At 54.0% G+C, this 27,803-nt stretch overlaps 4 protein-coding genes across 7 annotated transcripts in view; 1 reads left to right on the forward strand and 3 right to left on the reverse strand.

The window, feature by feature from the left end:
• Positions 1–1,178: 1,178 nt before the first annotated feature.
• SDF2L1 (stromal cell derived factor 2 like 1) lies at positions 1,179–4,652 on the reverse strand. The gene is made up of 3 exons (XM_031656469.1): positions 2,944–4,652; positions 2,400–2,596; positions 1,179–1,587 (listed from the first exon to the last, which is right to left on the reverse strand). The coding sequence occupies exons 1-3, from the start codon at positions 3,128–3,130 to the stop codon at positions 1,306–1,308; spliced, it is 666 nt and encodes a 221-aa protein (XP_031512329.1). The 5' UTR covers positions 3,131–4,652; the 3' UTR covers positions 1,179–1,305.
• Positions 4,653–8,652: 4,000 nt separating this feature from the next.
• CCDC116 (coiled-coil domain containing 116) lies at positions 8,653–14,761 on the reverse strand. 2 transcript variants are annotated; one of them, XM_009216871.4, is made up of 5 exons: positions 13,169–14,761; positions 12,743–12,885; positions 11,410–11,964; positions 10,711–11,295; positions 8,653–9,547 (listed from the first exon to the last, which is right to left on the reverse strand). In XM_009216871.4, exons 2-5 carry the CDS (start codon positions 12,812–12,814, stop codon positions 8,837–8,839), a joined length of 1,923 nt encoding a protein of 640 aa, XP_009215135.3. In that variant the 5' UTR covers positions 12,815–12,885; positions 13,169–14,761; the 3' UTR covers positions 8,653–8,836. The 2 variants fall into 2 exon arrangements, with proteins under 2 accessions (XP_009215135.3, XP_021777090.2); XM_021921398.2 differs by having other exon boundaries at positions 12,743–14,761.
• Positions 14,762–15,621: 860 nt separating this feature from the next.
• Positions 15,622–17,610, forward strand: YDJC (YdjC chitooligosaccharide deacetylase homolog). Of its 2 annotated transcripts, XM_003905269.5 has the most exons (5): positions 15,622–15,840; positions 15,929–16,088; positions 16,283–16,382; positions 16,504–16,681; positions 16,912–17,610. In XM_003905269.5, exons 1-5 carry the CDS (start codon positions 15,677–15,679, stop codon positions 17,279–17,281), a joined length of 972 nt encoding a protein of 323 aa, XP_003905318.1. In that variant the 5' UTR covers positions 15,622–15,676; the 3' UTR covers positions 17,282–17,610. The 2 variants fall into 2 exon arrangements, with proteins under 2 accessions (XP_003905318.1, XP_031512330.1); XM_031656470.1 differs by lacking the exon at positions 16,504–16,681.
• Positions 17,611–21,657: 4,047 nt separating this feature from the next.
• Positions 21,658–27,803, reverse strand: part of UBE2L3 (ubiquitin conjugating enzyme E2 L3) — a 52,878-nt gene continuing 46,732 nt past the window's right edge. For both annotated transcript variants that reach the window (XM_003905270.4, XM_031656471.1), the window contains one exon: positions 21,658–24,137. In XM_003905270.4, the coding sequence (XP_003905319.1) occupies positions 23,983–24,137 (155 nt within the window). In that variant the 3' untranslated portion in view covers positions 21,658–23,982. The remainder of the gene's footprint in view (positions 24,138–27,803) is intronic.

A 27,803-nucleotide genomic window follows, 5' to 3' on the forward strand; every position in this document is an offset into this window, starting at 1 on the left:
AGATCTGCCACTGCATTCCAGCCTGGCGACAGAGCAAGACATTGTCTCAAAAAAATGAAATAAAAAAATTAGCCAGGCATGGTGGCACATGCCTGTAGTCCCAGCTACTTGGGAGGCTGAGGTAGGAAAATCACTTGAGCCCAGGATGCAGTGAGCTATGATCACTGCCACTGTACTCCAGCCTGGATGACACAGCAAGACTCTGTCTCATCAGAAATAATAATTAGCTGGGCATGGTGGCGTGTGCCTGTAGTCCCAGCTACTCAGGAGGCTGAAGTGGAAAGATCACTTGAGCCCAGGAGTTCAAGTTTACAGCAAGGCCGGGCACGGTGGCTCAAGCCTGTAATCCCAGCACTTTGGGAGGCCGAGACGGGTGGATCACGAGGTCAGGAGATCGAGACCATCCTGGCTAACCCGGTGAAACCCCGTCTCTACTAAAAAATACAAAAAACTAGCCGGGTGATGTGGCGAGCACCTGTAGTCCCAGCTACCTGGGAGGCTGAGGCAGGAGAATGGCGTGAACCTGGGAGGCGGAGCTTGCAGTGAGCCGAGATCGTGCTACTGCACTCCAGCCTGGGCGACAGAGCGAGACTTCGTCTCAAAAAAAAAAAAAAAAAGTTTACAGCAAGCCATGATCATGCCACTGCACTCTAGACTGGGCAACAGAGTGAGACCATCTCTAAAAAAGCAAAACCCAGGCCGGGCATGGTGGTTCATGTCTGTAATCCCAGCACTTTGGGAGGCTGAGGTGGGCATATCACCTGAGGTAGGAAGTTCGAGACCAGCCTGGCCAACATGGTGAAACCCCGTCTCTACTTAAAAAAAAAAAAAAAAAATACAAAAATTAACCGGGTGTGGTGGCAGATGCCTGTAATCCCAGCTACTCAGGAGGCTGAGGCAGAAGAATCACTTGAACCCGGGGGACGGAGGTTGCAGTGAGTTGAGATTGCACCATTGCGCTCCAGCCTGGGGGACAAGAGCGAGAGTTCGTCTCAAAAAAAAAAAAAAAAGCAAAACCCCCCAAAAAACCAATAATAATAATAATAATAATAATAAAGGGTTTGGACAGGTTCAGCAGTCACGCTGGGATGGAGACAGGTTTTACACTGAGGAAGAGATGATCAACTGGGCCTGGGCTGGCAGCTCCTGGTCATCCTCAGGATCACAGTGAAACACAATCATAGACCAACATTCTTTAATCACAAAGGCACTTGAGGACCCCTACAAACCCAAAGTCTCTGCCAAGAGTGGCCCTGCAGACACCCCACCTGCCACCTTCTATCCACCCATCCATCCATCCCACACTCAGAGTTCATCGTGACCTGCAGAGGGCTCCACACTAGGCTTGATGAAGATGCCTTCCATGGCCTTCCACGTATTGTGCGTGTTGGCACTGGGCATGCCGTGGACCTCATGCTGCCCACGGATGGGGCTTCCATACTGCTCACCCGTGACTGACAGGAACACAGAGGTGCCCACGTGCTGGAAGCGCACAGCAGCTTCACGCTCCCAGTGCTGTCCAGAGCAGCGCACTGTCCATAGGTCCAGGTCGTCACCCTCGCCGTCTTCCCCAAAGGCACTCACCTCCTATAGGTGCAGAGGGTGAGGGGACAGTGGTCACCACAGAAGGCGGCATTCGCACCTACACTGAGCCTAGGATCCTTCCCTGCCCTTCCCGGAGACTCAGCTCCCACAGCTGCAAAAGGTGACACCATGACCCACCCACGCAACCTCTGGCACTCCCTCCCCAGCATGGGCTCTTCAGACACATGCACACACCATTGCATCTGTCTGTGCAGAGACCACTGGTCCCCACAGAGCTAAGGCCTCCTCCTCCACATTCTCCCAGTCCTAACCCCTCTGACCTACCTTCAGCCCCTCAGGCTAGCAGTCAAGCTGTCTATCTATCTCAAACATTTTCTTCCACCAACTCTCCAAGGGCACCCACTGTTCCATCCCAATCCCCTGAATTCCACTGACCTCCATGCATTGGTGCAATCTCTTCTGCTGGCCTGGGAAGTCCTTTTCTCTTTGTGGCTTGGAGGACTCCTAATCATCCTTTCAGACCCAGCCTGAGTTCCTCCTCCCCAGTGGAGTTTCCTATTCCCCACCCTCAAGGCTGTGTGGATTCTCCTCCTGGGTCCCACTTGCCCCCAGAGGAAGAGCTATCCAGGAGGATCTCTTCGGATCTCTCTCCCATCGGTCTCCCTGCCGGGCCAGGAGCACCTGGGGGCATGATCTTGGCGGAGTTACTCTGTTTCCCCCGAAGGGGTGCTCAATAACCATCTCTGAAGTGAAATTTCCATTTCACGAAGAAGCTGAGGCTCAGATTGGAACCCAGGAACTCTGGCCCCTCACACAGGCCAGGAATCTCTCTGGGGGCTCCGGGAGGGGCTCACCTGGTTGTTGGACAGCGGTGACGGGAAGTGGTGCGTGTGTAGGTTCTTGCCTGTAAGCACATGCGTGAGCCGCACTGCCTGCCCGCAGCGCACCGGGGACCCACGCGGGCACCCGCCTTCCGAACCGCCGCGGATCCGCCAGTAGCTATTGGCGTCGTCCGACGCCTCCACTCCGGTCACCGATTGCTGGCCGCTGCCTGAGGAGTGACACCCCACCCACCCAGGGTCTCCGTCAATCGCAGAACCCCGGACCCTCGCCCTGGGACCATAACATTTCCCAGGGGACCCCAAGGGGCTCACCCCCAGTCCCGGCCCCCGCCTGACACCTCCCTCAGTCTTTGGGCCTGCAGTTCCCCGACGACCGTCCCCACCCTCAATATCCTCGACACCCTCAAAGCCTTGCGCCCCTCGACCCCCCAACGACTCTAGAGCCTCCGCCGCCCGGCTTCGAGACGGCCCACAGACCCCCACGACCACCCTGTCTCCACACTCCCAACCCCAAGCCCCCGATCCCCGCGCTCTCCCAGTCGCAGGTCACACGCACCGGATCCGTATTTGATGTCGTGCGAGTGCAGCCGCACCCGGTGGTGCGTATTGAGCAGCTTCAGCACCGACCCGCAGGTCACGAGCCCCGCGCCAGTCTTGGCGGCACTACCGCCCGGCACTAAGAGCGCCAGCAGCAGCCCCAACAGCACCGGCCCGGCAGACCCGCCGCGGCCCGCGCTCCACATCGCCCCGACCCGGCTCCAGCCGCTCCGGCCCTTGGGCTGCTTCCGTCCTCACCGCGGCCCAATCCAGTTCTGACAGCGCCCGCTCGCGGCAGCCAATGGTCGGCCCGCGCGGCACTCCGCTTGCACTGCCATTGGGTCATTGAGGAGAGGGCCCGCCCCCGGCTCTCTAGAGCAGTAGCTGGGCGGGGACTGGAGACACGAGGAGGGTTTTGATTGGTACACGCTTCCGAGGACTTTCCAATGAGTGTCCAGGGAAGGGCGGCTGAGTAGCCAAGCGGCAGAGAATGAGCGGGAGCGCTTGGTGAGGACGCCGAGTCCGAGCCCCGCAGCCGCTGAGTGCCTGGATACCAGCTCAGGATCCTAGGACCCTGCAGGTACGTGTTCACGACGCCCCTTGATCCTGGACTCCTGGGCACTCAGTAATTAGTCTCTCCCCTCAGAACCTGGGACCACAACTGCAGGGTCTTGAGGCTGTTGGATCACTAGATTTTGTGGTCACAAAGTCGACAGATCCCAGAATCATTGAATCGTCTGGTCCTTCAGTCCCTGGACCCCAAGATTAATGAAAGCCCAGTCATTCGGCCCTAGCCGCCTCTCTGACACTGGGTCACCACAGTCCCTAGACCCTGGGGTTTCTGAATTCCCCTGGCTACTTATACATTTGACTCCTTTCGTGGCTAAATCTTGTGGTCACTGGGTCATCGGGCAGGAGAGGGCAGCAGGGAGCTGTGGTGTCGAGAATAATGGCAGCTTCCCACCAGAAAGCCCTAGAGCTGTCTTAGGAAACCAGAGTCCAAGGAGACCAAGGGGCTGTGGGAACCAAGCCTGGGTGACTGTGTCCCAGTCTCCTGGCCATGAGTAGGTCTCCCTTTTGCCACCTTCTCAGAGTGTTGTCAGCTCAACCTTCAAGGGAGGAAAACTTATACCACTGTTTATTTATTCATTCATGGGACATTGTTGCAGCGGCTTCACTCCAGATCCTGTGGGGTCACAGAGGAAATAGCTCTGGGCTCAAGAGGCTGACTAAGGTGTAGTTGAAGCACAGGCAAAGCAGAGACAAAAGTTCATATTTAATTAAATCGTCCAGAATTTTGCATTCAGAAAATCCAGAGTAAAGCGATTTTCATTACAGCAACATGTTATATTGTTTTTATTTTGAGTTACATGTAGTGTAAGTCACCTTGATCTTTTCAGCATTTAGGTGTCCAAACAGTTAAAGGTCAGTCTACCCTGGATTTGGTAGTCACTGCACTTGAGGGGTTTCCAGTCAGTCTAGGGTGGAAGAGCTGAAGTACTATCTGAGAGGCAACGGATGTATACTCCTGGATATGTCAGCCATCACCTCAAAATCAACACATGCAAAGCAGAATTCCTGGTCTCTGCCCTCAAACTGCCCCTCCCCCAGGCCTCTGAGTCTCAGTAAATGGCACCTCCATTCAGGCCCAAAACTTGGGATTCTTCTTTCATTCGTCTCTTTACCTTGTTGCTCCTCACATCTCATTCAACAAGTCTTCTTTTTTTTCTTTTCTTTTGAGATGGAGTTTCGCTCTTGTTACCCAGGCTGGAGTGCAATGGTGCGATCTCGGCTCACTGCAACCTCCGCCTCACGGGTTCAAGAGATTCTCCTGCCTCAGCCTCCTGAGTATCTGGGATTACAGTCATGCATCACCATGCCCAGCTAATTCTTTTGTATTTTTAGTAGAGACAGAGTTTCACCATGTTGACCAGGCTGGTCTCGAACTTCTGACCTCAGGTGATCCACCTGCCTCATCCTCCCAAAGTGCTGGGATTACAGGCGTGAGCCACCACCATCACTCCCAGCCTTTATTTATTTATTTAGTTTTTTAACTTTTGAGTCTCCACATGTGCCTCATTCAACAACTCTTTTTTTTTCTTTGTTTTTTTTTTTGAGACAGAGTCTTGCTCTGTCGCTCAGGCTGGAGTGCAGTGGCGCAATCTCAGCTCACTGCTGCAACCTCTGCCTCCCGGGTTCAAGCGATTATCCTGCCTCAGTCCCCTGAGTAGCTGGGATTACAGGCATGTACCCAGCTAATGGGATTAAGGCAGGTACCCAGTACCACTACGCCCGGCTAATTTTTGTGTTTTTAGTAGAGACGGGTTTTCACCATGTTGGCCTGGCTGGTCTTGAACTCCTGACCTCAGGTTATCCACCCGCCTTGGCCTTCCAAAGTGTTAAGATTACAGGCATAGGCTGGGCCCGGTGGCTCACGCCTGCAATCTCAGCACCTTGGGAGGCCGAGGTGGGCGGATCACCTGAGGTCAGGAATTCAAGACCAGCCCAGCCAACATGGAGAAACCCTATCTTTTTTTTTTTTTTTTTTTTTTTTTTTTTGAGACGGAGTCTTGCTCTGTAGCCCGGGCTGGAGTGCAGTGGCCCGATCTCAGCTCACTGCAAGCTCCACCTCCCGGGTTTACGCCATTCTCCTGGCTCAGCCTCCGGAGTAGCTGGGACTACAGGCGCCCGCCACCTCGCCCGGCTAGTTTTTTGTATTTTTAGTAGAGACGGGGTTTCACCATGTTAGCCAGGATGGTCTCGATCTCCTGACCTCGTGATCCGCCCGTCTCGGCCTCCCAAAGTGCTGGGATTACAGGCTTGAGCCACCGCGCCCGGCCAAAACCCTATCTCTACTAAATCAGAGCCATAAAGACGTGTTGAGTGGGCTGGGCATGGTGGCGCATGCCTGTAATCCCAGCTACTTGGGAGGCTGAGGTAGGAGAATCGCTTGAACCTAGGAGGTGGAGGTTGTGGTGAACCAAGATCGTGCCATTGCACTGAAGCCTAGGCGACAAGAGCGAAACTCCGTCTCAGAAAAAAAAAAAAAAAAAGATTACAGGCGTGAGCCACCATGCCCAGCCCACTCAACGTGTCTTTATGGCTGTCATTCCAAATCACATTTCAAGGCATCTCTCCTGAGTCCCCATCACAGTTTCTAACCCAAGCCCCTCCATCTCCCATTTAGATATTGACCACTGCCTCCTAACAGGTCTAGCTGTTTCCATTATGATGCTGGCCCCTCCAAAGCATTCTTTCTACACAGGAAAGTGGTAAAAGCAGCTGGGCACGGTGACTCCCCAGCACTTTGGGAGGATGAGGCAGGCAGATCACCTGAGGTCAGGACTTCAAGACCAGCCTGACCAACATGGCGAAACCCCGTCTCTGCTAAAAATGCAAAAATTAGCCAGGTGTGGTCTCATGTGCCTGTAATCCCAGCTGCTCAGAAGGTTGAAGTGGGAGAATCGCTTGAACCCAGGAGGCAGAGGTTGCGGTGAGCCAAGATCACACCATTGTCCTCCATCCTGGGCAATAAAGTAAGACTTCGTCTCAAAAGAAAGTGGTAAAAGCATAGATCAAAAGATCATGCCAGTTCCCTGCTAGAAGCTGCCAGCCATTTCCCAGTTGCATTTAGGACCACAGGAGGGTGAGGACACAGCAGGCAATCTTCCTGACAAGCAAGACAGGATTCTAAGTAGGCTGAGATACCAGACCTAGAGTGGGGAAGCCAATGTAGCACTCCCTTGACTCTCACGGGGAGCCTCTTGGCCTCTCTTTGCTGTTCCCTTCTCCAGCCTCCTGCTGCAGACCGCCTTCCCCTGCTCACCCTATGGGCAGCTCCTCAGGGCTGATTATGGCCTCTCCAATGCCCTCCACCTACCAACCATAATTTGTCTTAAGGTTCAGGTTCTCAAGAGAGCATCTGATTGGCTCAACTCGGGCCCAAGGACTGCTAAAGGTACAATCAGCTGTGGAGAGGAGGAAGGGTGGTAACTAGTCTCCAAATACTAACAATTCCTCCCATCCCCGTAAGCCAAAGATACGTAGTTCATTTCCTCTTTCCTTGAATCTGGGTAGGTAGCACAACTTGTTCTGACCAATTGAATGCCGAAGAAGTACTGTTTGGGGACTTCTGAGCACCGGCCATAAGAACTCTGGCAGGTCTGGTTTCATCCTTCTAGGAAGCTAGACAATGCACCTTGCGGTAATGAAGTGCCAGATTACTGCGTGGTAAAAAGCCACATAGAGAGGGACCCTGGAATGTTCCAGCCTCAGTTCAGTGAGCAGCTGAAAGCAGTCACATAAGCAACTCCAGTGTACACCACTGCCCCACTGAGCCTCCAAACTCCAGTGTTGGGCGGGGCATGGTGGCTCATGCCGGTAATCCCAGTGCTTTGGCAGGCCAAGGCGGGAGGATCACTTGAGCCCAGGAGTTGGAGACCAGCCTGGCCAATATAGTGAAACCCTGTCTCTACTAAAAATACAAAATTGGCCGGGCGCAGTGGCTCACGCCTGTAATCCCAGCACTTTGGGAGGCTGAGGCAGGTGGATTACAAAGTCAGGAGATCGAGACCATCCTGGCTAACACGGTGAAACCCCATCTCTACTAAAAATACAAGAAAATTAGCTGGGCATGGTGGCGGGCGCCTGTAGTCCCAGCCACTCGGGAGGCTGAGGCAGGAGAATGGCATGAACCCAGAAGGCGGAGCTTGCAGTGAGCAGAGATCGCGCCACTGCACTCCAGCCTGGGCGACAGAGCAAGACTCCGTCTCAAAAAGAAAAAAAAAAAAATTTTAGCCCAGCATGGTGGCACACGCCTGTAGTCCCAGCTACTCAGGAGGCTGAGGCAGGAGAATCCCTTGAACCCGGGAGGTAGAGGTTGTGGTGAGCCAGGATCGCACCAAGGCACTCCAGCCTGGGCAACAGAGCGACTCTGTCTCAAAAAATAAAAATAAAAATAAAAGCCGGGTGCAGTAGTTCATGCGTGTAATGCCAGCACTTTGGGAGGCTGAAGCAGGCAGACCAACTGAGGTCAGGAGTTCAAGACCAGCCTGTCCAACATAGTGAAACCCCATCTCTACTAAAAATACATAAAAAATTAGTGGCCAGGCGTGGTGGCTCATGCCTGTAATCCCTGCACTTTGGGATGCAGAGGTTGGTGGATCACTTGAGGTTAGGAATTCGAGACCACCCTGGCCAACATGGTGAAATCCCGTCTCTACTAAAAATACAAAAATTAGCTGGGCATGGTGGCGGGCGTCTGTAGTCCCAGCAACTCAGGAGGCTGAGGGGACACAATTGTTTAAAGCCAGGAAGTGGAGGTTGCCATGAACTAAGATCATGCCACTGCACTTCAGCCTGGAAGACACAGCAAGACTTTTTTTTTTTTTTTTTTAGACACAGTTTCACTCTGTTGCCCAGGCTGGAGTGCAGTGGTGCAATCTCGGCTCACTGCAACCTCTGCTTCCCCAGGTTAAAGCCATTCTCCCGCCTCAGCCTCCCAAGTAGCTGGGATTACAGGTACTTGCCACTACACTTGGCTAATTTTTGTATTTAGTAGAGACAGAGTTTCACCGTGTTGTCCAGGCTGGTCTCCAACTCCTGGCCTCAAGTGATCTGTCCACGTCAGCCTCTCAAAGTGTTGGGATTACAGGCATGAGCCCAGCCAAGACTTCATCTTAAATATAAGTAAACGAATAAGTAAATAAATAAAATGGCGGCTGAAACCTCAGGACAACAAACCTGTGTCCCAGCAACACAGGCTTTATTTCTATTTCTTTCGCTGGCTCCCCTGAGAGTCTCAGCAGAGCTCCTCGTGGGCATTCAGCCTGTGGTGAGTCTGCTCATGGCCGGGGCTGGTGTAATGGGCAGCAACTCTGACAGAGCAGGGAATCGAGTGGCTAGTGGGGACTTCATGGTGGGTCACTATGGCCCACGTCCACAGAGTGGCTGACCGAGGCCTCCTCTCCAGGTTCTGGGAGGCTCTGGACTCCATCCTCCTCCTTGTCCTCATCCTGGTCCTCATCCTTGTACTCATCCTCATCTTCATCTTCAACCTCCGCCTCATCATGGCCTTCACTGTCCGTGTCCTTGGACTTGGGGAGACTGGAACCCATGCCGGTGCCAGCGGACACTGAGAGCTTGGGCTCCAATGGGCTGAGCTGCCGGCTGGCTGGCAAGTTGGTGTAAATGGAGCGGCAGGGCTCTGTGGCCTGGTCCTGGGCAGTGTGGGTGGCCGGTTCCTGCTGCACAGAGGGTGTCTCTGTGCTGCGGTGGGGGGTGCTGAGCCGAGAGGTCTGCCGGGCCCTTTTGGCCTCCTCCAGTTTACGCAGTAGGCAGCTCCGGTGGGTCTCCGAGGACAGCTGGATGCGGGAGCCTTTCACCTTCTTTAAGCCCAGGGAAAGGTCCCTGAGCACTTGGGTGACAGGAAAGGAGAAGAAGCCCAGCTGCTTACTGAGGTCCTTTTCAAACTCATACTTGCGGATGAGCAGGGAGGCTGCCTGCTGGGTCAGGAAGTCAGCGAGCTCCTCATAAAGGCGGTTGGAGAAGTGAGACATGCTGGACTTCGATGAGATGGAAGGCAGCGGCTTCTTCTTTGTGAACCTGCCACTGCTGCGGGGGCTCTGCATAGCAGCCGGGGAGGGAAAGGAACACATGTCACATCTGCCAGCCCCATCCCTCTGTGACACCCCTTCCAGCCACTGTGCCCTCCTCAGAGCCCTGCCAGCCCTGCCCATCGCAAACATGAATGGGTACACTTCGTGTGACAAACACACTTGTCACACGAAGGGTACAGCTTTGCCACATATGCTATGCTGACGCACTCAACTGCCCACTCTCATGCTCACCTCACCATCACACCTCCTACACCTGTTGGGCCTGGGGCAAGGGCAGAGAACTGTCACAGGGTGAGGTTAATCTGAGCTTTGACAACTGGGTTTGGGCAGGCTTCTGCCCAGGCCTGCCCAGAGAGATGCCTGCAGGAGCCTTGATGGCCGAGGAAAGGGTCGAGGGACCATGCTGGAGATCCACGAGTGTGAGGCCACCTACGTCTTGTGCACATCCTGCCTGGTCAACTTTCCCTCGGCAAAGTCCAGAGACTGGAGAGTCCTGCTGGAGGCAGCTGGATTCAAGGGAACTAGACCTAGGAGGCAAGGCCCCGGCCAGGCTAGTGCTTCTGTCCACAAGGGACGGGACCCTCCACTCCCACATAGGAGCGTCTCTAGATTCACATAGAAACGTTAGCAAAAATACCCAGCATAAATAAATAGCCTTTATTTATCTGTGACAACACCTGGTAGTAGCTAGGCCAGGATTCACGGGCCCCCATCAGCTTGACCCCTGCCCAGGAGGTTTCCACAGTGCAGGGCAAGAGACCTTGACCTTGAGCACCTGCCAGTGATAGTGGCTGCTAGTAGTGGTGGGTCAAGGAGCCTTTCTCCTGCAAACTCATGTCCGGTCCTACTTTCGAGGAGGTCACCTCTGGACACAGTGAGGCAGGAGATGAGGAAGCAACTGGGGAGAGCTCAGGGAGAAGGTAGCAGGAAGAGCGGGGGTAGGGGCAGGCAAGTGGAGGTGTGACAACCCTGAGGTGGCCCTGGCCGCAGGCCGCCTCCACCACTATCCCGGGCGCGGGCAGGGTGAGGTGCAGGCCCCGCCAGGGCTGGGCCCTCTGTCTGGAGCTCAGGGAAACAGGTGGGTTTTGTAATTTGGGATCTGAGTCAGGCTCCTTCTCCCTGGAGTGGAGTGAGGGGCTGGGGACATCGGGCTTCTCCATGGGTGTCACCTTGAGCTTGAATCTGGTGGCCACCTGGGCACTAGACATGGAGGGGGAGCCTTCTCTGTCCTTGTGTTTTCTCTGAGGCATCTTGGGGCTGGAGACTGTGGGGTGGGGCTGCCCGCTGTTGGTGGGTTTAGCCGGCTCAGAGCCCAGCGGCGGCAGATTGCGTTGAACCTGCAGCTCTGAGGGGGGCTTCAAGCTGGTGGGGAACAGAGGACGGCCGTCGCTGCAGCGGGCGCCACGGAGCTTATCCACAGCCTGGTTGACGACGCTCTGCAGGGCAGGGAAGAGGCGGTGGTCAGCCAGGAAGTTCAGTGTGCGATGGGGCTCACGGAGCGGACAGTAGCCAGGCAGGTCGAGGGACTCCAGCTGGCTCAGTAACGACTTGATCTCTTTATTGAACTCTCGTTTGCAGATCGGCTCCTGTTCTCCAGGCCTCGGCTCTGATGCTTCAGGCACACCAGAGCTTGAGCCCAGCAGCTCCGAGAACCAGGACAGGGGCTGCTCCTGGGTCCACTGAAAGCTGGTCTGGCTGCCCAGCAAATCCCACAGCAGGGAGTCCCTCTTGGAGCAGGACTGACTGAGGCCTTTCTGCAGAAAGAGGGTGACTCTGAGAAGTGTTCAGGAGCAGCCAAGCCAGGGCTGACGCTGGCCCTGGGCTCTCCGTGGGAGTCCACCCCACCCAGCCATGGCCCCGGCTCTCACCCCTTTCCTCTCCAGCTGTAGCAGCCGCTTGAGATTCTTCTCCAGCAGGAGTTTGTCCTTCACAGGTGGCAGTGAGCCTAAGCCTTGGGCACCTAGGTCACTGTCCCGGCTGTGGGAGCCCAGCCAGCCAGCCATGAGGCTGCTATGGGAGTCGGACATGGAGCTGGAGCTGGATGGGTAGTTGTTGGGGTGTCCAGTGCAGAGGGTCGGCCGTACACGGTGCCGGTGTACAGTGCTGAGGCTGGGCCGGGCATGTGCCCGCCGCCCACCACTTGGCACCTCCACTGGGTCCTGCACCTCCACAAGCGGCACCCCAGCCTCGGTCTTCATGGCAGCCATGCGCTCAGTCGCCTTCTCCACCACTGTCTCCAGGCTGTCCAGGACATGGCTCTCAGTCAGGAAATCCAGAAAGTGGCTAAAGGGCTGAGGGTGCCTCTTGTTTCGGCGTTGGTTCTGGAGCGCTGAGCTGCCACATGTGGATGGTGGGTGTGGCACATGGCCCGGCTTGGAGGCTGGCCCCATCTCTGGAACCAGTGGCTTCTTGGGTAGCTGCACCTGAGCAGACAGGTATGTCACAGTGGGCATGGGTGCCCTACAGGTGAAGGGCTCCCTTGCGTCTTCCTAGGGTAACACTAGGACCTGAGTGAGAGTGAGTAGTGGAAGGAGCTGCATTTTGGAGTCTGGAAGCCCTGGATTTGGACCCTGGCTCTGCCACCTACAGCCTGATGACAGTGTGCAAGATGGCCCCTCTTGAGGTCCAATTTCCTTATCTGCAAAGTGGAGGTCTATTCAGGGTCGCCCTGAAGCTTTCCTAACACCTACATTTCACACACACAAGTCCTGGCTAAGGGACTTAGCCTGCTTCTGCCCTGATACATGGCAGGATGAGCAATCATGAACCTCTTGGAGTCTCCCTCCAGCTCCTCATCTGTCCATGCAGCAGGCCATCCCTGTCTCCATGGCAGGGCTGCAAACAACACCTGAGGTCTTGAGTGCAGACAATAGCTGAGGTCTTGAGCCCTGTGCTACCCAGGGCTGTTTCTCCAACTTGAGCCCTAGGCACCTAGTCAACTCCCAGTTCCCACTCTAGGGTCCCAGTCCACCCAAGCACCTTCCAGGTCGCTGGAAGTCAGAAGGAAACAAGGAATGAAATTGAGTGTGACAGGGGCAAGCAGGGGAGTCATAGGAGAAGTCAAGGCAATAAGGACTCCGCTAAGAGGCCCACAGAGCAGGTCAATAGACAATGAGAAATGGGGGCTGTGGTCTTGGGTGTCAGGGTTGGCGGGGAACATGTTGTGGCCTTAAGGGTCGGGGTCCTGCTGGGCACACTTACTCGTGCACTGCACATGGAGTGGCTGGCCTCATCGTCAGCCACGTAGCCCGAGTGGTGGCGGCACCTGGCCATGTGGTCACCTGGCAGGTGACCGAGCCTGCTGCCCACCTCTCTCTTCAGCTGCGCATTCCTCTCTGCGCGGGCTGGGGAGACAACGTGAGGGTCTCCAATAGGTCCACACATCTGTGACCCTGGAGTCTGCGGTTCCCTTGCTCCCCGCACCCCGCGTCCTTCATGCATCCAGCCCTTCCTCTGCTCCATGGCCCCCATGCGTCTGCAGGCAGGCAGTTCCCAGAGTCATCGGGATGGAATCGCCGAGGGCCATCCTGTCTCCGATCATCTTTGGATCTGCGTGTGCTTAACCCTCCCTACTCCCAAACCCTGGGCAACCTGGCTTTCGCCCCAGCCCGGAATCAACGGACTCACCAGAAACACCGCCTTGCTCCGCGCAGGCCAGTACAGTCTGCGCCCTCACTGGGGCAGCTACACAGTGCGAGGAAGTCGACTGGCGGCCTCCACTTGCTTATTTGCATACCACATCCTCATTGGTTCTTACCGAGGAGCTCATCCACTACCCTCTCCGACACAATAGTTGGGGGCGGGGCCCACATTGGCCCAACCTCCAATTCTCTGGACTCTGCCCTCCCACACTCGTCTGGGAGGCGCAGGGTGAAGATGCTGGTGTCTACCTCCCCGCTGCCGGGAGGACCCCCACCCACCACCGAAGCTGGGGCTAGGCTCTATGATCCGCTCCTGCCCCGAGGGGAGTCTAAAAGCCAAAGCCGCGTCTTCCACCGGTGACACAAGCACCTTCCTCGTGTCCTCCCTGGTCGCTGCGCAGCCCTGGGCCTCCTGCTCCTGTTCCTTTCCAGGGGCCTCTGCCCCTCCCGCGGTGTGCACAGCCCCAGGTTCTACCTTGAGACCTCTCCCCTCTGCAGTGGAGAGAGTGCTGGCTCTCAGTCACAGACCTAGCTTCAGTTCCTGGCTCTGCTCTTTCCTGCCAATGTGACTCAGCCTCTCTTAGCATTGGTCCTGCACTGTAAATGGGCTTGAGTGTTCTTCCAATATGGGAATATGGGATTCAATACAATCTCCCTACAACACACCCTGTATCCCAGTGAAGCCTTGAATATTCTTACCTCCTCTCCCTCCCTCCTTTTCTCTTTTGCTCAGTAATACCCCACCACAGTGTCACTTCTTCCAAAAAGCTTTTACTGTGAATTCTGCCACTCCGTACACGATTCACAGTAAACCCCATTCCAGACTCCACCATATCATGTTGCTACTTATGTGTCTACCAGATGGTGCTCCTTTGGGGCCAGAACTGAGGCAAGTCACCCTGAATCTTTAATACTTCCAGTGTCTGGCACCAAGTAGGTGCTCAATAAATGTCAGTCTCCTCCTTCCCATCTGCGCACCCTCGGGACCTCTGACCTTTCCAAGATCAGCTTCCAGTGGAGAATGGTGGTTGGTTGAGGTCTGACAATTTACCAGTCACTATAAACACAACAGTCGTTATGCCAAGAGCATGGTTGAAGGACTCTGTGAGACTTTCAATCCTCACATACCTCATGAAATATTGTTACTCTCGAGTTCTGCTCTGTCCTCTCAGCTCTGGCTACCCACTAGGTCAGGGACAGAGAGGACAAAGCAGGTCTGGGTGCAGGCCCTGAGCTGTGAGGTTCAGTCTTATCTCCACTACTCCTGGCAGGACCACACTTTCGCTCTCTGATCCCCCGTTTCCTAATCTGTGAAACAGGAATGACATTACCAATTTCATAGTCTGGACACAAATACCATGGGAAAAATCAAGACTGCCACATTGCAGTGAAAACTGTGGCTGCCTACCATATACAGTCATGGGTAAGGAAAGCTTTTCTGGACCAAAGAGAAAAACAGTGAAGTTATTAATGTAAAAGCTGTAGCCTGGCAGAGAGCTCAAGATGGAAACAGGAGATAATGTTTTCTCAAAAAAACCCATTAGTGTATATGCTTTCTTTCATTTTCTTAGTGTCTAGAGCTCAAGAAAAAATAAATAAATAAATCAAGAAAATGCCTGCTCTTATAAAAATCTGCAAAAGATGAATAGGCAATTTGAAAAAGAATAAGAATAGCTAATAATATGAAAATTTTCATTCACACTGCTAAGAAACTACTAGAATGTGATAACATTGGTGTAATCATCTTTATGTTCTCAAAACAACACACAAAAAAGGTGGGTTGGGGAGAAAGGGAGTTGGGTGTGTTTATTTGCTTAGAGAAAACACTGGAAGGACACAACCCAGAAAGTTTACAATGGCAATCTCTGGGAAGGGTAGGAGATTTTTTTTTTTTTCTTTTTTGGTATTTTTCCTTTTTCTTTTTTTCTTTCTTTCTTTTTTTTTTTTGAGATAGAGTCTCGCTCTATCGTCCATGCTAGAGTGCAGTCATGTGGTCTCGGCTCTCCACAACCTCCGCCTTCCGGGTTCAAGCATTTCTCCTGCCTCAGCCTCCCGAGTAGCTGGAATTACAGGCGCGTGCCACCACTCCCGGCTAATTTTTGTATTTTGAGTAGAGACGGGGTTTGCCCATGTTGGCCAGGTTGGTCTTGAACTCCTGACCTCGTGATCCACCCGCCTCGGCCTCCCAAAGTGTTGGGATTACAGGCGTGAGCCACTGCGCCCGACTTCCTTTTGGTATTTTTCATATTAAATATCACTTTTGCAGTCAAGGAAAGTTCCGCGTTGCAATGAATCCAGCACTGGTCTGGTTAGCGCGGGAGCTGTTGCCGGGTCCTTGCAGGGGCACGCCGGACCGCTAGGTGGCGAGAACAAAGGCGAAGCGCAGCCGCACCTGGGCGTGTGCGTCGGGGCGGGGCATGGGCAGCGTCCAGGGGCGGGGCCTGGGCTGTCCGGCCCACTCCCCTGGGAGCGCTAGCGGTGGGCCCAGGCGGCCATGTCCCGCCCTCGCGTGCGCCTGGTGGTCACCGCGGACGACTTTGGTTACTGCCCGCGACGCGATGAGGGCATCGTGGAGGCCTTTCTGGCCGGGGCCGTGACCAGCGTGTCCCTGCTGGTCAACGGTGCGGCCACGGAGAGCGCGGCGGAGCTGGCCCGCAGGTGAGGGGAGGGCCCTAGTAGGGCGGCGATCGGCTTGGGGCGCGCTGCTCCGCGGCCGCCAGTGCTCCAGCTCGCGCTCCGCCCTCAGGCACAGCATCCCCACGGGCCTCCACGCCAACCTGTCCGAGGGCCGCCCAGTGGGTCCGGCCCGCCGTGGCGCCTCGTCGCTGCTCGGCCCCGAAGGCTTCTTCCTTGGCAAGATGGGATTCCGGGAGGCGGTGGCGGCCGGAGACGTGGATTTGCCTCAGGTGCGGAGCCGCAGCTGCAGGAGGATGCTCGCGAGGACCCCCAGAGCTCCGCCCGGAGGGTACTGTGAGGCCATTAGGAGATGGCGGTGGATGACTTCTTCATTTAAACACTGGAGCGGTCACACGGCAGCACGAGGAGGGTGTCCTCGGCAGCTACTCCCGTTTGCTCAAGGTGTCTCTCGCTCGCCCTCTAGGTGCGGGAGGAGCTCGAGGCCCAACTAAGCTGCTTCCGGGAGCTGATGGGCAGGGCCCCCACGCACGTGGATGGCCACCAGCACGTGCACGTGCTCCCAGGTGCGTGGTTGGTGATCCCAGTTTGGAGGGCGTTTACTCCCAGGTGGGGCTGGGGAAGTAGGGGTAGTTCGATGCCCCCAGGTGAAGGGACGTGCTCCTCCTAGACCCGCTCCACCCGCAGGCGTGTGCCAGGTGTTCGCCGAGGCGCTGCAGGCCTATGGGGTGCGCTTTACGCGACTGCCGCTGGAGCGCGGTGTGGGTGGCTGCACTTGGCTGGAGGCCCCCGCGCGCGCCTTCGCCTGCGCCGTGGAGCGCGACGCCCGGGCCGCCGTGGGCCCCTTCTCCCGCCACGGCCTGCGGTGAGGCTTCCCGCCCTGTCTGCTACCATAGCGCCCCAGTCCCTCCGCACTGACTATTCACCTGGCTAGCTGTGTCCGTTTCTCAGCCCGGAAGCGAGTCTGGCGTCGATCGCTGCCGCCACCCCAGTTCCCCCCTCCCGTCCCCCGTCCCTACCCTATCCTACCCTACCCTAGCCTAGCCCTGGCCATGGCCCGGCCTGGCCCCGCGGCTGATGCCCCGCCCACTACAGGTGGACAGACGCCTTCGTGGGTCTGAGCACTTGCGGCCGGCACATGTCCGCTCACCGCGTGTCCGGGGCCCTGGCGCGGGTCCTGGAAGGTACCCTAGCGGGCCACACCCTGACAGCCGAGCTGATGGCGCACCCCGGCTACCCCAGTGTGCCTCCCACCGGCGGCTGCGGTGAAGGCCCCGACGCTTTCTCTTGCTCTTGGGAGCGGCTGCATGAGCTGCGCGTCCTCACCGCGCCCACGCTGCGGACCCGGCTTGCCCAGGATGGCGTGCAGCTTTGCGCCCTCGACGACCTGGACTCCAAGAGGCCAGGGGAGGAGGTCCCCTGTGAGGCCACTCTGGAACCCTTCCTGGAACCCTCCCTACTCTGACCCGCTACCGACAACCAAGCACTAATCCGCTTACTACCAAGCAAGGGGAGCCAGGATTTAGTCCTGGCCCAGCCCAGAACCGGTCCCTGGAGCAGGGTCTGTTGACTTCCCTGGGTAGGACACTGCCACGTCTGGGCCCAGGTCCTCATGGCTCCAAATGGTATCTAGAGTTTGAGCAGCCTTCTTGGCTGCAGGCGGGTCCATCCTGTGGCAGCGGGCTAGGGCCCGCAGAGCATTTGGTGCCCCTCCATGCTGCAGTGCAAACACCTTCACCAATGGGGCAGTGGGGAGAGATGGCTATATTAATAAAATAACGTGTGTCTTTCAAACTTGGGTGGTTTATTAGCTCTGCCCAGGAGACCCTCACAGAAACAAGCAGGGACAAAGACCAGCTCCCTCTTGGCTCAAACCACTCCAGGAAATGGCCCATTCTCCATTCTGGTTTTGTTCATTTGTTCATGCTGCGGTTTTCTTTATTCCTTTTTAGTGGGTGGGAGTGGGAGAAGACTGCCCTCACCAGGCTGCTTTTGAAGAGGCATAATACTATAATCTCAGTAGTGATTTTTAGAAGTCACCTGTAGGCCGAGTGCGGTGGCTCACACCTGTAATCCCAGCACGTTGGGAGGCCGAGGCAGGTGGATCACCTGAGGTCAGGAGTTTGAGACCAGTCTGACCAACATGGAGAAACCCCATCTCTACTAAAAATACAAAATCAGCTGGGCGTTGGTGGTGCATGCCTATAATCCCAGCTACTCAGGAGGCTGAGGCAGGAGAATCGCTTGAACCCGGGAGGCGGAGGTTATGGTGAGCCGAGATTGCGCCATTGCACTCCAGCTTGGGCAACAAGAGTGAAATTCCGTCTCGAAAAAAAGAAAAAAAAAGAAAAAGGAGTCATCTGTTTAGATGTAAGCCATTCTAGGGGATAGGCGTGAGGAGACCCTGCAACCCCGTGGAAATACATTTAAATTTTTCTAGGAGGAGCAGTCTTCCCAGGAAATGGGATACCGAGGTTCCTAACTTGACCTGGCAGTGTAGGGATGCCCTGTGGACTGGGGCCCCATGTGGCTTCGGTGAAAGCTCCTGAGGTGCAGGAGCAGATGGGGAAGGCAGTGGGAGTCCTCTGGAGCACAGAGTCCTTCTGCCCCACTCCGGAGGATGGAAAGGCAGATGGAATACCATGTGGTTCTTATCTCATTTCATGAAATAGCATCTATGAGGCAGGCACCGATCTCCCCATTTTACAGGGGTAGAGGCAGGAGTGGCAGAACAGCGCTTTGAAACTACTCATTCATTTATTTAATGTGCACCAGGCCCTAGCCTGGGCCAAACATGGAATCAGTGGCCAAGAGAGCTCTCACCCAGCCTAGGCAGCTTAGGGGGTCGTGTGGCGTTCTGAAGGGTGAGTGTGGGATGCCTCTCCGCCTTCCTGCTTCTACCCACCCATGCCCCATCCCCTTGACTGCAGCTTCAGTCCCTTTTTCTGGCTCCACACTCGTCTTCCATCTTGACCTTCACTAGACTTGGACTCTCCCATCCACAGCCCTTTTCCTGCTTTCTTGCACCCATGCTTGTGAGCTGGAATCACTGTACGGTGGCTCCTCCTGCTGCCTAGCCTCCATCTCCTCGCCTCAGCCTAATGAGATCCGGCCACACTCCTGGCTGGGGCTGGGAGAGGGGTGGCCTGAAGTTAGCCGGGGGCACAGATGCAGCTCCCTTGAGGGGCTTCTGTTATGGAAGTGTTCTGAGAGGAGCAGGCAGCTGGTTGTGCAGCTCTAGGCTCAGGAGAGAGGTGTGGGTGGGCAGGAGAGATCTGGGCGTCTGCACAGATGCTAGATGAGTGGCTACTGTCACCCACGGAGGGAAGGAGGGATGGGCAAAGAGCCGACAGCAACCCTGGGGACCATGAACTTTTTTTTTAAAGACAGGATCTCATCCTGTCACCCAGGCTGGAGTACAGTGGCACAATCACTGCAGTCCTCGATCTCTCCAGGCTCAGTTGATCATCCCACCTTGGCCTCCCGAGGAGCTGGGAACACAGGCATGTCTGGTTCATTTTTTATTTTTTGTAGATGGGGTTTTGGCATGTTGCCCATGCTGGTCTCAAACTCCTGGGATCAAGAGATCTGGTCACCTTGGCCTTTCCTTCAGTGTTGGAATTACAGGTGTCAGCCACAGCGCCCTGCTGACCATGAGCATTTGAGTGAAGTGAAGCCAGGCACAGTGGCTCACACCTATCATCCCAGCGCTTTGGGAGCCTGAAGTGGGAGGATTACTTGAGCTCTGGAGTTCGAGACCAGCTTGGACAACACAGTAAGACCTCATTTCTGTTTTATTTTAAAAAGAAAAAATAATGGCTGGGCATAGTGGCTCACGCCTGTAATCCCAGCACTTTGGGAGGCTGAGTCGGGAAGGCTTGAGGCTAGCAGATCGAGACCAGACTAACTAACATGCCAAAACCCTGTCTCTATAAAAAATACAAAAATTAGCCGGGTGTAGTGACACGAGCCTGTAGTTCCATCTACTCAGGAGGCAGAGATAGGAGGATCGATTGAGCCTGGGAGGTAGAGGCTGCAGGGAGCAGTGATCATGCCACTGCACTCTAGCCTGGGCGACAGAGTGAGCTCGGCTCAAAAAAAAAAAAAGAGTGAAGTGAGGGGCCACAGACTCACAGGATAATCAGGCCCACCTGATTATAATGAGGCCCTCCTCACGAGGAGGTGAAAGTGATAAGGACCTGTTAGGGTGGTGACTTGTGGCCCACGGGGGTTGTGGGGGCAGCAACAGGGGTATGTCTTAGCCAAGTGGTTCACTGTTACCCACCCACTCAGCATTCGTGTCTGGAGGGTCCACTCTGTGCCAGGCCAGGGCTGGAGCTGAAACGGCCTGGTCTGCAAGGAGCTCCCAGTCTGGTACACACAAGGACAGTCATCCAGTGACACAGGAAGATGTAGGAGAAACCCGCGGCAACGTGTGCAGCCACAGGGCGGTTTCCGAACCTGGCCAGCACAGGGTGGGGAATGCTCTCTGCAAGTGACTTCCTTCCCAGGGCCTCAGTTATGGCCTCTGCACGGTGGTCCTTTCCACTCTGATCCTCTGAGGCCTCCAGGGTTCCCTAGGAACCGTCAGTGAACAAGAACACATTCCAATAATCTGGGAAATGGCCACTTACCAGGCATGGCCTGGGCCAAGCACTGCACTGCACTGGGAGCAATGGTACCCTCAGCTCCCCTCTGTTCCAGTTTGGTGCCCTTCCCCCACGCCATACCCAGGAAGCAGGGAGAGGAGGAAGAGGTGGGCAGGACAGGGTGGGAAATGCAGAGAGCAGCTCTGGCTTTCTTTTAGGGCTGGGTTAGATGGCACCAAATGAAAGGAGCAGCAGCAAGGGGCAGCAGGTGACAGAAGTCAGGCTGCGGCAGGTACAGGAGTGATGAAATGGATGCTTATTTCAAGCTGAACAATTAATAGTGAACAAGGCCAAAACTGGTGGCTGGTGGCTGTAGGAAAGAGGAAGTTGACAGAGGGGCTTAAAGGTCTCTGGCTTTGGGGAGGGGGGTAACTGGCTGTTTCTGGGCTCAGAGGGACCCTGTGGGAGGAAACGTGCCAAGTGGTGGAATGCAACAGGCTCTGCAGTCAGAATGTGAACAAAAACAGGCCAGGGGTCTTGGTTGTCTTTAAAAGCAGGGATAAGGATGCCACAGGGCTCTCCTGAGGCTCAGAGGGTAAAGTGCTAGGTATGTTAAAGGCTAGTAAAACGACACCCCAGGAAGCTTCCTTCCCCAAGACCTGCAGATCCAGCTGACAGTGCAGGCCTGGTCTCAGCAGGTGTCAAATTCCAGGCAGGGAAGGCCTGGCCAAAAAAGTCCTGGGCCTGGCTGAGCCCTTGCTGAGTCAGCACCACTGCTGCAGCGCCTGGCAGCGGGCTGCACTGGGGGACTCAAATAGTGTTTCTGGCTGGCACCATTCATGGACATGGTCCAGCTCCACCCTCAGGCACAGCCTTATTAATTCTGTGACCTCTTGGGACCCCAGGTTTGCCTCTTCAAAACACGGATCGTAACACTCCCAGGGGGCTCCAGGATGACTCCCACATGTAAGTGATGCACCCACACGTTATTCCCTGTCCCCTCACAAGACATCCAAGAGCGCCCTCTGCAGGCCCCGACTGTCTGGAGTCTCTGGCTTTCTCGTTGATTATACCTCATCTCCTTCCCTCTAGGGAGGCAGGAACACCTCTATGTACCTCTTTTGGAGAGGCTGGGAATGGGGAGAGAGATCAGAAGCCCCAGGACCTGGGCCCCAGCCAGCCCTCCCATCTCCAAGAGCACAGGCCCCTGGCACTGCCCGCTCCCAGGAAGGAAGAAACCCACACGACTAACCAGTGTCTGAGAGCATTTTTATTAAGGGCAGCAGAACGGGATCGCAGCATCTTAGAAAGCCTATTCTCTGCCGTGGTGGGGAGTGGGGAGCAGAGGGAAGGACCCGGCACACTTCAAGAAACCAGGCGGGTGTGAATTCCTGAGTGAGCTAGGGGCAGCAGTGGGTGGCTGCTCCACAGCTCGCCCCTCCTCCAGAGGACCCAGCTTTTTGGTTTTGGAGCAGCCAAGGCTGTTCACCAGCTTGCTCAGAGCCTACCCTGAGGGCATGGCTGGCAGGAGCAAGTCGCCCAGGCCTGAAGGAGAGACACCCACTGGCTCAAAAGCCAGGCCTCTGCTGACGGGGCCAACCCTGGGGTGCCAGTGCCAGGGCTGAGAGTCCCTGAGGGGCTGCTGGCACACAGGTATCCTCCCGTGGTGAGCAGAGCGCAGTGAGGGGGTGACAGGCAGGCAGAGCTACGTTGGCAGAAATATGAAGCAATGGGACAGTTTCCAAGAATGGCAACATTTCTGGATCCAGAGAAGCAACAAGAACAAATGGTGGCTTGTTTGGATAGTTTCTGACAGAATTTGGCATTTTATTACAAATTGGAGTGTGAGTGAAATAAAATCCATCATCATTTTTCTGCTAATGAAGAGACATATACGGAAACGCCAGCCCGGTGCCCTTGCCATCCTGGGCACACGAGTCTCCAGAAACCTGCCCTTGGCGTACCTAGGACAAAAGAAGCTGAGTTCATGTACACACCACAGGGGCCACGCGCCTGAATGATGTTAGGCTGCCGAACCTGCCCATCACTCCCCACTTCTGCACAGATCAGACCAGAAAGATCTAGAATTAAAATTAAAACAAAAAGCAAAGTTTAAAGTCATCTTCTCCACAGGATCTAGTCCCCCCAAAAGCCAAGAAGGGAAGCCACCAGTGGCAGAAGCGGGGTTGGTGACACACGGCATTTGGATCGTCGGCTTCCTTGGGGTGTCAGAGTGACACGGATTCTCTACTAGTTTGGGGACAATCCCATTTGCCTTGAAAAGACATTAATATTCAAATCTTTACAAGTTTATCTGATGATAAATTCTAAGGTCAATTTTTATTTCTACAAAAAAAGGCAGTCAAAACAATATAAAACACATTGAAAGGATATTACTGAGTGAGCTTCAAGTGGAGCTTGACTCTGCAAAGGCTGTGAGTCCAAAGGGAGAGGAAGTCCGTCTTGTTCCCGGGCTGGGCCAGCTGCTCTGGAGGAAGGGGTCAGCAGGGGCCCAGGAGACCCCAGACTGGTGCTTTAAATAGCCGAGTCCTGCTAATTCCAATCCTACAAAGGGTCAAAGTGTGCCGAGGGAGGGCTGTGGCGGGGCCGCTGCACAGAGGAAGTGGAGAGCAAGCTCCGTGGCACATTCAGATGAAACTCGGTGACAGATGAGCTGGGAATTTCAAACGGACATTCTGGCTGTAGCTTTGCCTGCAAGGACCAGCAGATCTTCTACAATGGCTGCAGGAAGAAGTGCCAACCTGGGACATCAGGAGCCTTTCTGGCGAGATTCATCACACACAGTGTGCACAGCATCCTCCTGACTAGCAGGCCCATTTCGGGGCCACCACAGACCTGTGATTATAGGGTTTGTCTGTGCAGGCCAGGCCAGAGGTCAGTTACACACACTGACATCAGAGCTTGCCCAATTAACTGATGTTACTGTGGTAACATCAGCTGGAGATTCACACAAGAACTGAGGAGAAGGACTGGAGGAGGGGTGTGGCTGTTTGTTTTTAAAATTTTTAAAAGGATGTTATAAACTGGAGTCAGGAGAATTTAAACCAACTCCCACACTGGACAACAGTCCCACACGTGCTAAGAAAAGCCACCAGGACCGCCAGGGCAGTCTCTTCTCTTTTGTGGAGGCGGGCCCCGGGTCTGGGGAAGTAAGTGAAAAATAAACTCGGTGCCAGAAAGTGGGAGTGGCAAGGGTAGGGAAGAAAGGGAACCACAACCTTTTTTTTCCTTTTTTTTAAACATTATGGGCTAAATGCAACTTGAAGATTTTGGATAAAATTGGACAAGAAAAGAAACACCATTCTTTTGGAATAGATTGAAGCAGTGATTTTTAAAACAAAGAGAGCAGAACTAGAACATCTTAAATTTTTAATCCTTTCTTTACAGGTTACCTAGACCACTTTTGATTAAGAAAACTGTAGAAAGTTAGTAACTGCCACAAGCGAACGCCAGGCGGTGGCACGTGTCAATTTCCACAGAGTCCTGCTTTGCGGGGTGTCTGAATGCACTGCACGGGGCCTCTGCTCACACTTGCTGGAACCAATCGTGGCAGATTTTAGTCCACAGGTCGCTTTTCCCCATATTTCTTTGTAAACTCTTCAGCATTCTTACAGAATTTTTTACGGTCCTTAGAGTATTCTTCAGCTAGGTCAGCCCGAAGCGGGTGCTCGGGCTGGGGGTCATTCACCAGTGCTATGAGGGACTGGATTACTGCCAAGAGAAGGACAAGGCATGGGGGGTTAACACAGTCTCAGAAATGGCACAGGCAAGAGGCAGCTAATCCCGGGAACAAAACTCTGGCTTTACCACTGGTTTATAGCTAATGTGCTTTTAAGCCAAAGCAGCCTATCTATCCAAAATTCTGACCACCAGAAAACTCATCCTTCCTCTGTGATTAGGAGACATTGATGGACAACAAATAGCTAACACTACGGTGGATAATTGTTCACAGTGATGTGCTTCCGCCTCCAGGAAACCTTCCTGACCTGACACCTGGGGAAGTCTTAGCCCTCAGTCACTCCCAGCCCTTTTTTCTTGGCAGGGGGTTGGGGAGGAGGGACAGGGTCTCACTCTGTCACCCAGGCTGGAATGCAGTGGCACCATCTTGGCTCACTGCAGCGTCAACCTCCTGGGTTGACCTCAAGCAATCCTCCAGCCTCAGTCCCCCGAGTAGCTGGGACTAGAGTCGCGCACCACCATGCCTGGCTAATCCAGTCCTCTTGTGTGCTCTGGAGATAGGAGGCCTAGCATTGAACTGCTCACTCTCACACACACACACACAGGGTCACTTTCTTCGGGGCAGGACTGGGTAGAACTTCCCTGCATCAGCCCAGCACCCAGCACCATGCTCGGCTCAGGGAAGTTTTGGTTAAGGTGAATGAGTGGGCACTAGAAAGAAGGGTATGTGGCAGCACTGCACTTATCAATGTGCAACGACCCAACTCTGGAAGACCCTTAGGAGTTTCTGCACCCTCCAGAAAGGATCACTGGGGCCAGCCAATGGGAAGCTGACAACCGCCATCGCATCACACTGTCAAGACCACAGGCAGATGTCACACTGATGGCTCTGATGGGTGCGACAGTACTCCCCCTAGGTGCCATAGCCCAGACGTGCTCCAGGGTGGAAGGATAGTGGGGAATCAGAAGCAGCTGCTACCCACACCTCCTCACATACTTTGCCACAGCTGACCCCAACCCTGTCAGGATCAGCATCCTCAGAATGTTCCTTCCCATTGTAAAACAGTGCCCCTCTTCTCCGAACTGCTGATGCCACAATTCCTTTATTGAGGGCTCGTATCGTTCACTCAGCATTACAAGAAATGGACTAAAATGCTGATGCTAGCTAGGCAGATCACCTGAGGTTAGGAGCTCAAGACTAGCCTGGCCAACATGGTGAAACTCCGTCTCTACTAAAAATACAAAAAATTAGCTAGGCATAGTGGCCCATGTCTATAGTCCCTGATACTCGGGAGGCTGAGGCAGGAGAATCGTCTGAACCCAGGAGATGGCGGTTGCAGTGAGCCGAGATCGTGCCACTGCACTCTAGCTTGCGTGACAGAGCAAGACTCTGTCTCAAAAATAAATAAATAATAAATAAATAAAACAAAATGCTGATGCTGGCTGAGTCATATGCAAAGGCACAATCATTCAACAGCACATAGTGAGGGCCACAGCACGAAGTACTCCTGGCCTGGTATCCAAAGCCCACCTGCCTAACCTCTGCTTCTTACCATGCCTGGTGAGAAGGGAAAAGAGAGAGCTCCTGTGACCACAGCGGGTAGAGATGAAGCAGTGGGGCAGAGGCGAGGAGGGCATGGCGCATGCAAGGCTGACAGGTTCCACGTTTGTTGGGGCTAGGGGATGGTTGGGCAAGGAGGGTGGACTGCCAACAGCAAGCGGGGGCAAGGGGCCTGGAAAGCTCTCTGCAGGCCAGGGTGGCCTCTAATTCAGTCTCCAAGCCTCAGGGGTAGATGGTATCACCTCCCTGTACAAGCCACCTAGAGGCAGCAGGCCCTGGAGGTATATTTTGAGTTAATAAACATTTATTTAATTAATAAACGAAGCCCACCCTTGGCTCACTGGCCACAGTGTATTCAGTGCACGCCACCCTCGGTGTGAGACTGCTCCCTTTTCCTGGCTGTTCTTGACTTCAGGGTTGGAAACTGAACAACAGTCGCCTAAGAGCACAAACAGGTGGCTCCCTTTCTTTTCCCATGATTAGAAATGGCTCTGTAACAGGAGAATTACCACTGTATTAGCATTTTAGAAACCTTGCTGGGCTAAGGACAGGCTGAGTACTTTGTCAGGGGCACGCTCAGGAGTTTTCAACTCACTCTCTGATATGAATACTTAGGCTCTCTACTTCTCACTATCATCACCTTGGTGACTAATGCAGAGGTTGGTGGCTCATACCTGTATTCCCAGCACTTTTGGGAGGCCAAGGAGGAAGGATCACTTGAGGCCAGGAGTTTGAGACCAGCCTGGGCAACATAGCAAGACCTGGCCTCTACAAAATTAAAAAATAAAATTAGCTGGGCATGGTGGTACATGCCTGTACTCCCAGCTCCTTGGGAGGCTGAGGTGGGATGATTGCTCAAGCCCACAATATTGAGGCTGTAGTGAGCTGTGATTGTGCCACTATACTCAGCCTGAGCAAGAGCGAGACCCTATCGCAAAAAAAATTAAAAAATAAAAATTAAAAATAAAAGACCTATTTCTCAAAAGATGCCATTTGTCTATTTCATTATTTTCTAAAGTTTCACTTTCACTAATTTGATCAAGTCTTAATTTTTTTTTTTTTTTTTTAATTGAGAAGCAGAGATGGAGTCTGCCTCTGTCGCCCAGGCTGGAGTGCAGTGGCGCAATCTTAACTCACTGCTACCTCCCCCTCCTGGGTTCAAGTGATTCTCCTGCCTCAGCCTCCCGAGTAGCTGGGACTACAGGCATCCACCACCACACCTGGTAATTTTTTGTATTTTTAGTAAAGATGGGGTTTCACTGTGTTACCCAGGATGGTCTTGATCTGCCTGCCTCGTCCTCCCAAAGTGCTGGGATTACAGGCGTGAGCCTGTAACACGTGCACTGGGTACTTCAAATTTTTTGCTGCTCTGCACATGCGCACATCTGTGATAGACCAGAAGTGCCGAGAATATTGATTTTGGGGCTACAAAAAACTTTAGTGAGTAGGCAAATTCACAAACACAGACTCTATGAACAATGAGGCTCAACCACAAATGGAATCATACAATATGTGGCCTTCCATGGATGGTTCTTTCATTTAGCATATTTTCAACATTTATGTACTCTAAGACAGTACTTCATTGCTTTTTATGGCTAAATAAGATTTCATTGTAGAGATACACTACTTTTTTGTTGTTGCTTGGTTTTGTTTTGAGAGGGAGTTTGGCTCTTGTTGCCCAGGCTGGAGTGCAGTGGCGCAATCTTGGCTCACTGCAACCTCCACCTCCCAGGTTCAAGCGATTCTCCTGCTTTAGCCTCCCAAGTAGCTAGGATTGCAGGTGCTCGCCACCACGCCCAGCTAATTTTTTGTATTTTTAGTAGAGACAGGGTTTCACCATGTTGGCCAAGCTGGTCTTGAACTCCTGACCTCAGGTGATCCACCCACCTCAGCCTCCCAAAGTGCTGGGATTACAGGGGTGAGCCACCGCTCCCGGCTCACATTTTGTTTATTCACTCACCAACTGATGGACATTTGGGCTCTTTCCACTTCCTGTTCATTGTGAATAATGGTGCTATGAACATCTGTGTACAAGTTTTTATTGAGCATATGTTTTCATTTCTCTTGGGTAGATATAGCTAAGAGTGGAACTGCTGGGTCATATGAGCATCTTTTCATATTACTATTTCTTCCATTAT

Source organism: Papio anubis, chromosome 16 (genome assembly GCF_008728515.1).
Source record: "Papio anubis isolate 15944 chromosome 16, Panubis1.0, whole genome shotgun sequence".
In the NCBI taxonomy this organism is placed as follows: Eukaryota; Metazoa; Chordata; class Mammalia; order Primates; family Cercopithecidae; genus Papio; species Papio anubis.